Raw genomic sequence first — 16,532 nt, forward strand, 5'->3', positions numbered from 1 at the left:
CAGGGGGGAGGGCATGCCCGGGGAGGGGGCGGGCGAGGGAGAACGACTCCGCGCACTGGAGCTCCTCATGACAAAACGCACTTCTTTAGGTTCGTGAGGGAGACTGAGGCTAGACGACTTAAGGATGGTGGGGGGTGTGATGGGAGAAGTGGCCAGGCCGAAGCCCCGGATGGGTCCCAGAGGATCCGAGCGGTCCGGGGAACCGGGACTGGGTGTCCGTCGGGTCACTGGGTAGCGGCTGCCTGGTCTGATGGTGTAGGTGGTGCCGTAGCCTCTCTGAGAGATAGTATGGAGCTCCCCCAAACTGCTGAAGAGTCTGGAAGTAGGGAACAGAAGAAAAGAGAAAAGGAAGGAGACAGAGAATGAAAGTCAACTTTTTTTTTTTTGTGAGAAACAGCAGATTCAGTGGCTCTTTCTCGCCCAGTTTTAGTGAAAGCATCAGCTATGTTAGGACTCTGCACTCTTTGAGGCAAACTCATTCAACTCGTGTTAGTGAGATGCTTAATTAATGCGTTTAGCCATAATAGTAGAAGTGCTGTGGAGCAAAGATAAAGAATACATCATAAAATCAAGGAGGATCTTAAATTAGATTTTTTCCCCAAGAGTTTTTAATTTATATAGTTCAGTCATACAACTAAAATGTAAAGTTTTCCTTGGTCAACATGACATCAAAATTCACCCTATTTACAATATAAAAACGTTCTAGTGAAAATATCTAAAAATTCCTAAACTTATTGTGAAGCAAACCACATATAATATTAAAACTTGTTTTCATTCATTGTGTCTTGAATATAAATGTATTTTCTCTTACTGCACTGCCAGATTTATTTTTTAGTATTAACAAGGTAAAATTAAGTAAAAATACTGGTAACAATTTACAATAACATTTCATTTGTGAACATTAGTTAACTACATTTGTTAACACAAACATCTAAACTTCTAAATCATTTTTTAATTTGAGGTATTTATGTTAATTTCAGCACTAATACATTATAAAAATTTTAAAGTTGTATCTGTTAATATTATTTAATGGACCTAAGCCTAAATTGAACTAACAATGAACAGTTGTAACATTAACAAAGATTAATAAATACTGTAACAAATGTATTGCTCATTGTTAGTTAATGCATTAACCAATGTTAACTAATGGGACCTTATTGTAAAGTGTTACTAAAATATCCAGTGCTGTAAGACATTTTATGCTGTGTTGCTTCTCAAGTAAATTTTTCTTGTATCAAAGATGTTTAGATATTTTAAGAAAATTTGACAAAAAGCTTCATTTAAATAATTTAAGATTATGTATTTTTAAATGCAATTTAGTTCAAAAGAAACACACTAAATGCACAGCAACTGACCAGATGCATATCTATATTAAATTTAATTTTTAATTTCAGCTTTTGACACTAAATTCATTAATTTATTAAGTTCGTAAAGATTGTTTTAAAAGCAGTGTATAAAGTTGAAGTGTTAATCAACTTTATTTCTGCATGCTACAACTGTACTAGGCAGAAGAAACTCGCTCTCCACTTAAAACTTGCCTCTGTGAGCAATGAAACGAAGATCAGAAGTAATTACTCCGTTTACAATCAATGGTAATGACTGAGGTGTTACGTGAGTTTGATTGCAATCTGAATGAAATGTAAACATGGACAGATTTACACCGATTTTATGAGCACTACAGCAGAACACTGAAAGCGCTACCATGCAACACATGAGAAATAACAGAAGACAGATGTGTAGACATGCATAACATCTCAACATTCAAATTACTTAATGTAATATATTTTTTATATATATGTATAATAATATAGTATTCATAATTTGAATTTTTTACTCGCCAAAAGAGTAATAATAAAAGAAGCTTAAGTGAAAGTGCAGTTATATTTTGTTTTTACGTGGCTAGCCATTCAGCCATACTTGTGCACCCTGGGTGAAGAGAACAAAACTTATTTAGCAATATAGGTGCAAGCTCTGATCATTGCCTAACATGTCTGTAAAAGCAGTCTATGAAAAATCTAAACGAAAACTAATGTCCTATACTTAAATTGATCAAATCCTTTTGCCTTTGTAAACCCAGCACTGGGTTAAAAAGGGACAAACCCAGCTATTTGGTTGTTTTGACCCAGCGGTTGGGTTCAAAACAACCCAACCGCTGGGTCAAAACAACCCAATAGCTGGGTTTGTCCCATTTAACCCAGCATTTTTTAGAGTGTGAGGAGAATTAAGCAGCCAATGAAAAACAAGGAAAAGCTGGGGTTGAGAGAGGCCTGACCAAATTAGCATTAGGTGTGTCAGTAGATGAGGAATGGTGGATGATGATCAGGGCTTGACTCAGGGGTGTGGAAACAGAAAAAAAAAAGAAAAAAGAGAGATGAAATGATTCATGCGCACTTACACAGGTGCCCGGCTCTTCTGGGCTTAGCCTCAGATTCAGCTCTAGACAGAGCAGCGTAGCATGCAAAGAGAGAGAGAGAGTGAGAGAAAGAGGGAGAGAGGGAGATGGAAAAAAAGAGAGAGAGAGTGAGGGGCAATGGGAGAGAGAGAGCGGTTGGTTAGCATCAGTCCATGACAGAACAAAAACAAACACCACACACTTCACATCCTCAACAATGTCAATTGAATGCAAACCAAACGTAGCGACACAGACCAGAGCGCAGCTAGCCCCAGACGTCAGCTTTCAATAGTGGAACGTGCACATATAGACATCATTTATTAATGATGATGTGGAATTAAATATAGCATTTCTTTCATTACATCTGTCTGGGGTAAGGTGCCATTCTGGTCAAATGAAACACAAATTTAGCAAAATTAACAAATATGCATGAAAAATAAACAATGCATAATACTACATGTGCAACCATTTTTCTAAGATGAAGCCGGAGCGATCACTGTGTTAGCATGATTAAAGGATGAAAGTGTCACAAAACTACAGAAATGAAACACTTAGCGAGCACAGTAAGCTTGGACAGCATGTTTGAATGGAGAGAAATAAAAAGAACGACAACACAGACTGAGAGGAATGAAATATTATTATTATGATGACACTGCGATGATTATGTTGGTTTTATGTTGGATTATCCAATGAGAAATGACAACTTTCAGCTGGTATAATTAATTTAAATAGAATCCAGTTTTAAAAGAATTTTATTGAGGGTTAGACAAACGATTTTAAGAAGTAACGTAGCTTAACATGGGTCAAACACATTCATATCATATGATGTTGCAAGAAAAAAAAAACATCAGTCACACATGGACCCACATACATACTGCTAGCGCAGTGCCGTAGAGAAGCAGGCCACAGGGGATAAGCTCACTGAGTTAGATGTAACAGAGTTTGGAAGGTGAAAGGTCAAAGCTTGAGATGGTGCATGCCCTCAGGCCATCTGTTACCTTGTGAACACCCCAATGGCAAGACAGAGGGACTTAAAGAAGTGCTTCATGCATAAAATTTAATTAATGTCATAATGTAGTCACCCTACTGCATGTCATCAAGAATGTTTTTTCAAGTCACTTCATGTAAACTGAAAAAGGTGTCATAACCGATGACCAAAACAGATTTTGGTTGATTTGCCAGGGTGGACAAGGGAACACAGAACCTGCAGAAGTGATTAATAAAACCCAGAACAATGTCAGCAAAAGTGACTGAATATGGGATTAGTGGATGTTAAAGAATAGAAAATAAAATGAATGACATTTGATTTACCCTAGTTGCTAAAGCTAAGGTTTACTGTCTTCCATGTCCTTGTCACATCTGTTGGGATATAAAGGACTTCAGCTGTATTTGAGGATATAAGCAAAATAGTATATACTGTAGCTGGTGCTTTAAAAAATCAAGACAGAAAAACATTGCCTCTTGAGCTTTTATATAAAACATTATTTATTCCAATTAATTATTTTAACTCAAACTGTCCCTGTAGCTCTGGTTATTGGTGCATCTACAGAAAAGTCTATATCATTCTAACTATTGTCTACAGCTTATATGGTAGAGCTGTAAGATCAGCCTGAGGCCGTTCTACGTTACTCACCAGTGGTCGTCCAATGCTGAGATAGTTCTGGGGCTCCAAACGTCTCAATGAAGAAAGCATGTTAAACATTAACACTTAATGCTTCTTAATGAGTAAGAAATTTTAAGGTTCTGGATTAGCTTTCTTTTAAATAAAAGTTAAAGAATACTGCTCTTTAAATCTTGTGAAACTCTGGACAGACACAGGTGATGTTCTTTGGTATTTTTTGAGATACCATTTTCATGAGGATGTTTAATATATTGTTTATGTTAATTTTATTTGATATTACTAAACACAAACCATCAGTTTCGATTAAACAATGTTATTCAGATACGGGAAAATAATTGCAGTGTTCTCACTGCCATTTAACTAATAGGAAACGTTTGCAGTACAAACAACCAACCTCTGAATTCTCTTTACAATGTTGCTTTAGAAACGGTCAAAGTTTTGATTTGGTTGCAAAGTTGATTTGCATTTGGTCTTCTCCAGGATTCACACCTTACCTTGCACCGACCACGGGTGATTTCCTTCCGGGGTCAAGTGAAGCTCCAAGCGGCTCTTCCCCGAGTGAGCGTGTGTCCTTGTTCAGCTGCTGCAGCCGTGAGCTGAGCTCGCTGATCACAGTGGGCTTGCCTTCCTCTGCCCCCGAAAGCGGACGGGGTTCCACGGGGTCCCCCCACAACTTGGAGCGTCTCTGGAAGAGGTAGCGGGGTCTGGCCGGGCCTGAGGCTCCCGCAGCAGCAGCCAGCGCAGCCGCGTGCTGCTGTGAGAGCAGTTCGCTATCGGATGACTGCTTGAGCAGGGGGTCCCTGAACGTCACCGGGCCCTTGCTGAGCTGGGACTTGAGCTTTGGCTTTGGAGGCACTGGCGGCTTATCAAGAATGAACGTCTGGCCATCTGCGTGGGTGGTGTAGGTGTCCGTGGGCTCGCCGCTTTCCGAGGACAGTGTGGACATACTGGAGACGGTGGAGATGGTGCTCGTGGTCTCCAAGTGGTGATCACTGGAGCTACGAGTGTCTACCTCTTCCACCCCGGAGTCAGCAGCAGACTCTGGGCCCAGGTGGGACTCAGATGGCTTCCCTGAGGCTGCTTGCGGGCCACTGCTAGCGGGGACCTGTGCTGCTGCGGCAACTGCTGCTGGAGTGGCGGGGGGTGGGGGTGGAGCTGAGGGCAGGGCAGAAGTGGTTGTCTGTGCCAACGTAGGAGCATGAGGTACTGCAGTTTTAGGTGTCTTTCCAAGAATGCCATTGGCAAATTCATTCGGTGGAGGAACCACACCGATTTTACGGAGCTCCTCACGTGTATCCTCATCACTGGAAGACAGCATGGCAGGTGGCAATGTGACCGTATAGGGTTCCACGTCCTCCTCAGAACTACCCTGTGCCAGGGTTTTATCTGAGGATGCACTGGGAGGTGGCTGGGAAGTTGGAGCTGTGGCTGGAGGTGGGGTGGATCTCAAAGGAGCATCGGGACCAGGGGACTTAGCGCGTTTTATTTCGGCCAACATGGGTTTCGGGCTCTCTGACAATGCCCCCTTAGGTGAGGGGACACTGTGCTCTGGGCTGGGCCCCACTGCCTCCCCATTACTCGTTGCATGGACCATGATAAGTCCAGCAGTTTTCTGCTGGGATGTGTCCATGATGCTGATGATCATACTCTAGATGACTGCTTAAGCAGGGGGTCCCTGAATGTCACCGGGCCCTTGCTGAGCTGGGACTTGAGCTTTGGCTTTGGAGGCACTGGCGGCTTATCAAGAATGAACGTCTGGCCATCTGCGTGAGTGGTGTAGGTGTCCGTGGGCTCGCCGCTTTCCGAGGACAGTGTGGACATACTGGAGACAGTGGAGATGGTGCTCGTTGGACCATGATAAGTCCAGCAGTTTTCTGCTGGGATGTGTCCATGATGCTGATGATCATACTCTTCTTGTCCTCAGTTTTCCTTTCCTCCTTCATTTCTGTCCTTGTTTCTAACTCTTTCCTAGTGGATATGGGACTTCCCCACTGAATCTTGCTGGTGGGGGCAGAGGTCTCGTAAATTATTTTCGTTGCAGGGGAAAAGGGAGGTGAGGCAAACTCACCCTCTGACCGTTCAGCCTCTTTGGTCTGGGTCTCCATGTACAGCACCCCTCCAGCAGCTTCATGTTTAGTTCTGGGCTCAGGGCTGCTTGAAGGGGACTGACTCTGGGAGGTTAATGCCCGTTCCCTTGCGGCCAGCGCAAGTGCCAATGGAGAGTTGGGGTCCAAGGGCTTGCCTGTCAGTGGGTGAATGAAGGTGGTGCCCCCAGGAGAGGGACGCAACGCCAAGGCCGGAGGAGGCAACTGACCAAGTTCACGTGTGAGCATTCGTTCATCAACCGAACGGGATGGTGTGAGCGAGGGGGCCTCTGGGGGTGGTGCCGAACTGCCCTCCATAGTGCCCACTGATAGGAAGACTGTGGATTTCCGCCTCTCCTCCAGACGACGTTCCCGGTCTTTCACAGCAACAGCAATGGCGGCAGCGAAAGGTCCCTTTCCTTGCAACAGTCCCTCAGCGTGAGCTTGACTGCGTCCCTGCAACAGCTGATGCTGCTGCTGATAGAAATCAGCCCTGCTGGTATGGTGGGCAGCTAGGCGCCCAGAGGGAGAGTGCTCTCTCGCATGGATGGATGCCAGTGCTAGCGAGGCTCTCTCCTGAGCATCTTCCACCTGCAGTTGCTTTACAAGTGGGCTCTTCCTCCGCTGTGGCTTGCTCGGTGTGAACAGGCCCACGCTGAACTGGCCCACATTGGCATAGGGGTTATCAATGACTCGACCTTTCCGCTTGATCCTTTCAGGTGGAGTTGAAACAGCACCTGGCCTGGGGATGTCAGTAGGCTCCACGGGAAGGTGGGAGGAGTCCTGTAGGATGATCATGGAGCGGGCTTTTTTCTGCCGATCCATGTGGGAGGCATGGCGAGGTGGCTCAAACAGCTCAGCAGACATTGTCTGTGGCAAAACGTGCAGCCTTGGTTCAGAACCTGGTTTGAAACTGGAACGGCTGGGGTCGTGAATGCGGCCAGGAGGAGGGGGTGGGCAGAACGAAGGAGGGGGTCCAGTATCTAGATAGTAAAGCGATGGGGGAGGTGGGGGAGCCGTTTGAGGAGGTGGAGGGATACTATGGCTGTCTCTCAGGCTGTCCGTCATGGAGGAGCTCCGCGGAAACCTGTGTTCCGCTGCCAGGGCAGACAGTCGATCCTCTTCAGTTGCTCCTGCACGGAGAGACAGACAGATCTATAAAAATGTATTTTTGGTTTGGCTGAGCTTTGATGATGAACAAGTATGCAATATTTTACAGATTTGATCTTTGCTCTTTCCTTTAACAACTCCTCTTATTCTTGGCATTACAAATGTTACTGTGTGTCAAAGTTCTGCATTTCATTGCATTCAGATTTGAGGATCAAAGGACAGATAGATAAAAGAAACTAGAACAAAGCCAAGCACTTTACTGCTATTTCAAATTGAGGAGCTTAATTGAGGAGTGTATGTAAAAGATTCCTGAAGAATTACCAAAAGACTTTGTTCTAGCCATGCTTTTTGGCAGCTGCATGTGGGCTTTTTCCAACGCTGGGTGTACAGCACCATGGAGAGCAAGTCCTTGCCGCTCAAAAAGAGACTGCACAAAGAAAACATTTATGTTTAAAAGGGTCAAGCACAAATATTTTGGCACATTTTCAACAAAATGTTTCTACTGGCTACTGTTTTTGTGAGAAGCTTTATCCCTGCTGAAAGGACCAGCATAGAGTAAGCTGTGTTTTGGATGCTAGTATACAGCAAAACTCTGCTGGTACATTAGACCACCATTAAACCTGCATAGAGCCAGTTTTTCAGTTTGATAAATGTAAAACACAGAAACGTTTTGACTTTTGAACTCCACTGTATACATACAAGGTATCTGGGTCAATGCTGCTAAAATAGGACACTTTCTGATCATCTGAGTGTGCAGACATACTGTATCTTACACTGATTTCTGCTGGTGTAATTCGGCGACTGGTAGGACATTGCTTCACCGTGGCTGCTCTGTAGTCTGCTTCTACCTTTGGCCTCAGTACTGTCTCCTGAGAGGCCAAAATCTCATCTAGCCTTTCTGTTAAGAAACACATATAAAACCATGTTCATTATACACACCCACACAAATAGTGCTCATCAGTTTGCCATATGGATCTCATTTGTTCACATGCTTTGAAATAAAAAAAGACAAAGTACACATGAAATGGAAATGTTAATGACATTAACACAATGCCACAATGCATCATTGCTCCTTATTTTATGGCAAAAGTTGTATGTGACAAGCTCGGTTCCAACCCATAGACCTTCCTGGCTGTATACTGTCTACTTGAGCAGTGCCACAGACAGGATACATTCGTACATTAGTGCATGTTCGCAAAGAAAAACAATTAAAAAACATCACAGATGGAGGCAAGAATGCATCCTGTGTAAACAGTCCCTAAGGCAGCATCCTAACGGAAATAGAACCTTGTAAGTGACTCATTTGGAACAAATAGAATTCCTTGTGTGAAGCACATGAGAAGTGGAACTCACAATAGATTTCCAATTTGGCGTTAGCACATGTTGCTACGTTAATACTGTTAAATTCAAATAAGCATGAAAAATACATTGCACAGAAATACTGGATGAAATAATCATTAATCAATTACATTTTTGCACATATTTTTTTATTTGAATAATTTAATCAATATATGTTACATTTAGAATAGCAATTTTAATATTTGAGTTTTTTCAAAACATTATGGGACATCCAAAACAAGATATTTTAAAGGAGAACACAATTTTACTGCCTTTGTGTTGGGAATGCCTATAAATACTGGCAGCTCACTAGGTTTTGGAACAGAGCTAAATAAATCATATTCCAACATGAGCAAGGTGAAGATGGTTGCATACACATGTTGCGTACTTCAGTGATTTTGTTGGATTCTAAAAACCTCAATGTGTAACTCACCTCCTCTTCTCCTCCTTGCAGAGGCTGAGCATGAAATAAATGTACAGAACACTTCTCCATTAAAGTCTCACAGCAGCAAATGTCTGTCGATATGTGTTTCAGTGTGTGAACGTGAGTGTGAATATGTGTAATGAATTCAGTAAACGCAGAGCACAGATTGAGTGAGAGAGGAAAAGACAGCTGATGTTTTGAACAGCCCAAATGGCTGCAGGAGGGAGATGACATAGTTAATAAATAAACAAGAAAGAGCAACACAGAGAGAAAATGTTGCATCCAAGTGTGTGTGCATGTGTTGGGGGAATAGGATGTGTAAAACGATCTATTTTCCTAATTGACTATTTCATTATCTGAATGATTATCTGACTATTTGAAGGAAACCCTGTTGCCCAAAAATGTCCATCTACATGTGCACATAAGCTTAAAAAAGTGCACACTGAATCCAAGAACGTGCAGCCCTTCAATAGGGTAAATTACAGTATTTGTTTCTTCATTGGAAATTTAGCATTACATCACTTGCTCTTTAATGGATCCTCTGCAGTGAATGGGTGCCGTCAGAATGAGAGTCCAAACAGCTGATAAAAACACCACAATAATCCACACCTCTCCAGTCCATCAATTAACATCTTGTGAAGTGAAAAGATGCAAGTTTGTAAGAATCAAATTCATCAAGTCATTTTAACTTTAAACTTTTGCTTCCAGTCAAAATACATGTCCATAATCCATAATAACACGTCCTCTAGTGAAAAAATCCCCTGTTGTCCTTTTACATCAAAACCACCAACATTTGTTCAGAACTGTTTAGAACTGTTTTCGCTTGTAAACGAAGCTTGGTCTGTGCATATTTCTTTGTTGAGTCAGAAGAGATGGCTTTTTCCACTGGAGAAAGTAGTATTATGGATATAGGACTCGTATTTTAGCCGGAAACAACAGTCTGAAGTCAGTTTTGAACGTCTTAATGATGGATCTGTTGTTTTACAAACACACAGCTTTTCCCTTCACAAGGCATTAATTGATGGACTGGAGTGGTGTGGATTACTTGTGGATTATTGTGATGTTTTTATCAGTTGTTTGGACTCTCATTCTGACGGCACCCATTCACTGCAGAGGATCCACTGTTGAACAACATTTCTCAAAATCTGTTCTGTTGAAGAAACAAACTCATCTACATCGCGAACGGCCTGAGGGTAAGTACATTTCAGCAAATTTTCATTTTTGGATGAACTATAAACGAAAAACTATTTAGAAAAACTATTCACATTGCATGTGTCTATTACTATTCACTATTCATAGTGCATGTGTTTGTTTGTGGGCGTCTTACCTAGTTCTTCAAGCTCAGCGGTCATGCTTTTGGACCTCAGGGTGAGGGTGGTGCTGGGCGCTCTTTTTGGAGGTGGGGGCGCTGTGGAGGAAAGGCAAGGAGTAGATGAGAAAATAGGATGGCGTGGCGAGGGGCCTTCACGGCTGCTGCCCATCGGCAGTTGCCAGCGCTTTTTCACCATCTTCATCTGAAGATCACGGTACCACACAGCCGCACCACGATTAAACTCTCTCCTTCCGTCTTTCTCTCTCTGACATGCAACATAAAATCATGCAACTATCAGACATCTCCTGTGTAATTGCACGACCAGAAACCAACTTCCGTCCTTGGTGGCCCTCCGATGGTAGAAAGAAATACTCGTCTCCCAAAATCCTTCATATCACATTCAGCCTCTTTCAACCCAAATGGTGGCCGAGTTTCCCTTTGTCTCTCAGAAACGAAACCTGCTGCTATGTCCAAAGCATGCTATGAACTCCCAAGCAGTGATACAAGAAGCAACAAGAAAACGATCAGAGTTCCAGGAAATCAGACACTTCTGTTGTCTCAGTAACATCGGCGTAAAACTCCTCACTCCTTCAGCTAACAACCGTGCAGACTGGAGTGGAGCTGGAGAGAGAGAGACGAGGAGAGAAATACCAAGGCACTAATGCAATACTTACTTCAAACATGCATTGTAGTAACCATGGCAACTCTGGCAGGAGCAAGGCCTGGGTTTGTGCATTTCAACTGTGAGAATCTGTGTGTGTGAGTTTGTATGTGTGTGTGGGAGGATATAGCCACAAAACTAACAACAGACACTCTATTATTACTTCATCAGTAGTGTGTGAGTGTGTGGTAGTTTGCATACCCCAGAGTTATGCAATAACCCTGCAATAACTTTGCAGGTGACTGTGATTTTGTCAAGTAAGAACAATATTCTTATCGACAAACTGATTTTAGGGTAAGGATCTGTCTTAGGGGCATAAGCAACACATCACTTCCCTCTGATTGCAGGGATAGTTCATTTCTGTTGCATGCTGTAGAGCAGGGGTGTCAAACTCAATTCCTAGAGTTTTGCTCCAACACACATACCATGTAGTTTTCAAATAAGCCTGAAGGACTTGATTAGTTGGATCAGGTGTGTTTAATTAGGGTTGAATCTAAACTCTGCAGGGCTCCGGCCCTCCAGGAACTGAGTTTGACAACCCTGCTCTAGAGCATCCTGCTAGCAACACCGAGGTCATGGGTTCGACTCCTAGGGAATGCAGGAACCAATCAAGTGTATAACTTCAATTAAATGCATTAAATAGAAGTGTAGTTAATGCATTTTGCACTTAAGAGACTCGCTGTTGAACATATATGAACTACATTTAAGCAATATATTAAGCAGCGGATCTTATTTATAAGCTACAAACTTGATTAAAAAATAAAAAATAAAAATAAAAATATATAAAAAAACTGATTCAGGAGCATGTTAAATGTTTTCCTTGGTGAAAAATCCAGCAACTTTGTAAAAAACAAACAAACAAAAAAACAATTATAATAAAATAAAAAAGATTTTTAAAATTTGCTTTGGATGAAAGCATCTGCCAAATGCATTGATTAAATGTAAGTGTAGTTAATGGATTTTGCACTTGTAAGACTCATTTTTGAACATATATGAACTACATTAAAGCATATTGCTGTGGATTATTATTAATAATACTCCTTGGTGAAAAATCCACTAAATAAATAAATATTCCTTGGTGAGAAATCCAGCAACTCAATAAATAAAATAAAAAATAAATAAATACAATAAAATAAAAAATAAAATTAATAAATAAAAACGCAACAGAACATAAAGTAATTTAACTACACACATCCATTGAGTGAGATACTGAAAAGACAGCAAGAATGTCTGATGGATCTATTCAGACTTGCAAAAAATTGAATACAAGAACTTACATTTTATCTGTTTTATTTAAGTGCTTTACAGTTAGGGATGGATCAACATAGTCGACCATCCTGATTCAATCTATACTGTAAGACGTATTGGATAAAAGTCTTACTATGCTGTTCCATCATCCACTAAAGGCAAACACAGGTCAATGAAGGGTTCAGATAGTGTGTGGGAGTTGCAGATAAAAGTGAGGATAGTTTACATGGATATTGAATCGACTTCTTCTTTGGTATTCGAGGTTTTGCTATAGTTCTAATAACTCTACCGGCAGACTCATTGAGCTGCTAATCGATTGAGTGGGTGTAGGAACGCACAAATGTGTGTATGTGGAAAGGCTGCACAGAAAACACTTCAATCTGCTTAGTTATCACAATTCCTTGTGACAAACAACCCGGTCATTTAGTTAATGCTCCTGAAGTTTTCTCCTCTGACAAACACAGTCATTGCCATCGCCATCACAATCGGCTATGACCATTACACTGACTCCTTTATTCATCCTTGCAGCATTTCTTTTGCTTATGTTTGAGACTAGATTCGCCCTGCTGAGAGAAATCTCTCACTGTCTGATCATCACATACAGTACAGAGCATCAAAGACTGGTTTCCTAGCAACCCATGCCTTTAAGAGCTCTTCTGTCTGACTGCAGTAGCCCCGCCCACAATAAACAAACAAAACCAGCAGTCAGCACATTCCATGTAACTCAACTACAACACCACATATGAACTACAATCAAGCAATATATTAAACTGCAGACCTTGTTTCTAAGTCACATACCCTGTAACACTTGCATTTTGATTGCTGGAAAACTAAAATTAAAATTAAAAATCCAGCAATTTAACTTTAAAATGAAATAAAAAAATCAAAATCAAAATAAATCAGGAAAATGTAAAATGTAAAATAATCAAAAATAATAATATTAATACTTGCATTTTCACCGCTGGAAAATTCAACAATTTAAAATAAAATAAAATAAAATAATTTATTTTTATAATTACATAAAATAAAATAAAATGAAAAATAAAATTTAAATAAATATGGAAAATATAAAATAAAGAAAATATAATAATAATAATTTAATGTAAATAAAACAAAAACAAAACAAAATAAAATACCCAACACACATACCATGTAGTTTTCAAATAAGCCTGAAGGACTTGATTAGTTGGATCAGGTGTGTTTAATTAGGGTTGAATCTAAACTCTGCAGGGCTCCGGCCCTCCAGGAACTGAGTTTGACAACCCTGCTCTAGAGCATCCTGCTAGCAACACCGAGGTCATGGGTTCGACTCCTAGGGAATGCAGGAACCAATCAAGTGTATAACTTCAATTAAATGCATTAAATAGAAGTGTAGTTAATGCATTTTGCACTTAAGAGACTCGCTGTTGAACATATATGAACTACATTTAAGCAATATATTAAGCAGCGGATCTTATTTATAAGCTACAAACTTGATTAAAAAATAAAAAATAAAAATAAAAATATATAAAAAAACTGATTCAGGAGCATGTTAAATGTTTTCCTTGGTGAAAAATCCAGCAACTTTGTAAAAAACAAACAAACAAAAAAACAATTATAATAAAATAAAAAAGATTTTTAAAATTTGCTTTGGATGAAAGCATCTGCCAAATGCATTGATTAAATGTAAGTGTAGTTAATGGATTTTGCACTTGTAAGACTCATTTTTGAACATATATGAACTACATTAAAGCATATTGCTGTGGATTATTATTAATAATACTCCTTGGTGAAAAATCCACTAAATAAATAAATATTCCTTGGTGAGAAATCCAGCAACTCAATAAATAAAATAAAAAATAAATAAATACAATAAAATAAAAAATAAAATTAATAAATAAAAACGCAACAGAACATAAAGTAATTTAACTACACACATCCATTGAGTGAGATACTGAAAAGACAGCAAGAATGTCTGATGGATCTATTCAGACTTGGAAAAAATTGAATACAAGAACTTACATTTTATCTGTTTTATTTAAGTGCTTTACAGTTAGGGATGGATCAACATAGTCGACCATCCTGATTCAATCTATACTGTAAGACGTATTGGATAAAAGTCTTACTATGCTGTTCCATCATCCACTAAAGGCAAACACAGGTCAATGAAGGGTTCAGATAGTGTGTGGGAGTTGCAGATAAAAGTGAGGATAGTTTACATGGATATTGAATCGACTTCTTCTTTGGTATTCGAGGTTTTGCTATAGTTCTAATAACTCTACCGGCAGACTCATTGAGCTGCTAATCGATTGAGTGGGTGTAGGAACGCACAAATGTGTGTATGTGGAAAGGCTGCACAGAAAACACTTCAATCTGCTTAGTTATCACAATTCCTTGTGACAAACAACCCGGTCATTTAGTTAATGCTCCTGAAGTTTTCTCCTCTGACAAACACAGTCATTGCCATCGCCATCACAATCGGCTATGACCATTACACTGACTCCTTTATTCATCCTTGCAGCATTTCTTTTGCTTATGTTTGAGACTAGATTCGCCCTGCTGAGAGAAATCTCTCACTGTCTGATCATCACATACAGTACAGAGCATCAAAGACTGGTTTCCTAGCAACCCATGCCTTTAAGAGCTCTTCTGTCTGACTGCAGTAGCCCCGCCCACAATAAACAAACAAAACCAGCAGTCAGCACATTCCATGTAACTCAACTACAACACCACATATGAACTACAATCAAGCAATATATTAAACTGCAGACCTTGTTTCTAAGTCACATACCCTGTAACACTTGCATTTTGATTGCTGGAAAACTAAAATTAAAATTAAAAATCCAGCAATTTAACTTTAAAATGAAATAAAAAAATCAAAATCAAAATAAATCAGGAAAATGTAAAATGTAAAATAATCAAAAATAATAATATTAATACTTGCATTTTCACCGCTGGAAAATTCAACAATTTAAAATAAAATAAAATAAAATAATTTATTTTTATAATTACATAAAATAAAATAAAATGAAAAATAAAATTTAAATAAATATGGAAAATATAAAATAAAGAAAATATAATAATAATAATTTAATGTAAATAAAACAAAAACAAAACAAAATAAAATACAGCACCTTTATTATCTAGGATAGAACAGTTCTGTTTGAAGTGAACAAGCACCTTACCCTTCTTCCTGACTGACTCCTCAGACTCTGGCTTGCGTGTGACTGACACCACCTTCATCAAGAGGTTATTCCCACCCTGCCGGATGAGTGACACCACCTGCTTGTGTCCCACTTTTACCACGTTTACACCATTCACCTGAGAGAAAAAAATCACAGAGAAATCATAAGTGTTTTTCATCCCTCTGGTACATTCCCAGTATCTCAGACTAGACTCAATGTCATTACACAGCTGCAACAAATATTAGTGCATTTTTATGTGCTGAATATGTGAAACATGATGAATAGTGGATACAGAAAGATCTGGGATATCAGCGGACAAACCAATCCTATACCTCAATGAGGAAGTCACCAGTCCTTAGCCCCGCCCTCCAGGCCACGCCCTCAACATCCACAGACTCCAGGTACTGCAGTGCAGGAAAGGCAGGTGTGGGTGTAAACTCTTCAATGGGTGTCTCCGCTACACAAACACAGAGAATCACATGCAATATCACATTACTGGTGCTTAGATTCTTTGAGAAGTCAGTGAATGGCTTACTTATACATAATTCTGCCGAGATAAGTAAAAGTAAAAAATTAGACTGTCCTTTGATGAGCCTTTCTGTTAATATAAACATACAGGTGCATCTCAATAAATTAGAATGTCGTGGAAAAGTTCATTTATTTCAGTAATTCAACTCAAATTGTGAAACTCGTGTATTAAATAAATTCAATGCACACAGACTGAAGTAGTTTAAGTCTTTGGTTCTTTTAATTGTGATGATTTTGGCTCACATTTAACAAAAACCCACCAACTCACTATCTCAACAAATTAGAATACTTTAAAAGAACCAAAGACTTAAACTACTTCAGTCTGTGTGCATTAAATTTATTTAATACACGAGTTTCACAATTTGAGTTGAATTACTGAAATAAATGAACTTTTCCACGACATTCTAATTTATTGAGATGCACCTGTATGTCTAAATAGATCTGTAAGTGTTTTGCTCTTAATCTTTGAGGAAGTCATAGTATAGGAATTATGAAAGCAATAAAGAGACTGCTGACACACATATTAGTAAGAGATATTAATGCACCATGTGGGTAACAGATGGCATTAGGAACTCATAACTCCTACACAGGATGGTGCCACCCCAGAGACTGGGCACACACACACACACACACACACACACACACACACA

At 39.8% G+C, this 16,532-nt stretch overlaps 2 protein-coding genes across 7 annotated transcripts in view; both read right to left on the reverse strand.

Annotated features, from left to right (window-relative positions):
• LOC107735785 (SH3 and multiple ankyrin repeat domains protein 3-like) overlaps positions 1-228 on the reverse strand; it is a 1,356-nt gene extending 1,128 nt beyond the window's left edge. The window contains exon 1 of the mRNA XM_016547372.1: positions 4-228. Within this exon, the coding sequence (XP_016402858.1) occupies positions 4-69 (66 nt within the window). The 5' untranslated portion in view covers positions 70-228. The remainder of the gene's footprint in view (positions 1-3) is intronic.
• The window catches only part of LOC107735742 (SH3 and multiple ankyrin repeat domains protein 3-like), a 119,484-nt gene continuing 103,152 nt past the window's right edge, over positions 201-16,532 (reverse strand). For 2 of the 6 annotated variants that reach the window (XM_016547339.1, XM_016547332.1), the window contains exons 14-23: positions 15,687-15,811; positions 15,355-15,490; positions 10,297-10,377; positions 8,979-9,002; positions 7,981-8,105; positions 7,529-7,634; positions 5,867-7,230; positions 4,508-5,604; positions 2,396-2,436; positions 201-316 (exon numbers count right to left, since the gene is read on the reverse strand). In XM_016547339.1, coding sequence (XP_016402825.1) covers positions 225-316; positions 2,396-2,436; positions 4,508-5,604; positions 5,867-7,230; positions 7,529-7,634; positions 7,981-8,105; positions 8,979-9,002; positions 10,297-10,377; positions 15,355-15,490; positions 15,687-15,811 — 3,191 coding nt within the window. In that variant the 3' untranslated portion in view covers positions 201-224. Of the gene's footprint in view, positions 317-2,395; positions 2,437-3,703; positions 3,752-4,025; positions 4,069-4,507; positions 5,605-5,866; positions 7,231-7,528; positions 7,635-7,980; positions 8,106-8,978; positions 9,003-10,296; positions 10,378-15,354; positions 15,491-15,686; positions 15,812-16,532 lie in introns of those variants that run through there. The other 4 variants (XM_016547344.1, XR_001639506.1, XM_016547362.1 and 1 more) reach the window with 4 other exon arrangements.

This window comes from Sinocyclocheilus rhinocerous, unplaced genomic scaffold (genome assembly GCF_001515625.1).
Source record: "Sinocyclocheilus rhinocerous isolate Xijiao unplaced genomic scaffold, SAMN03320098_v1.1 scaffold942, whole genome shotgun sequence".
Lineage (NCBI taxonomy): Eukaryota > Metazoa > Chordata > Actinopteri > Cypriniformes > Cyprinidae > Sinocyclocheilus > Sinocyclocheilus rhinocerous.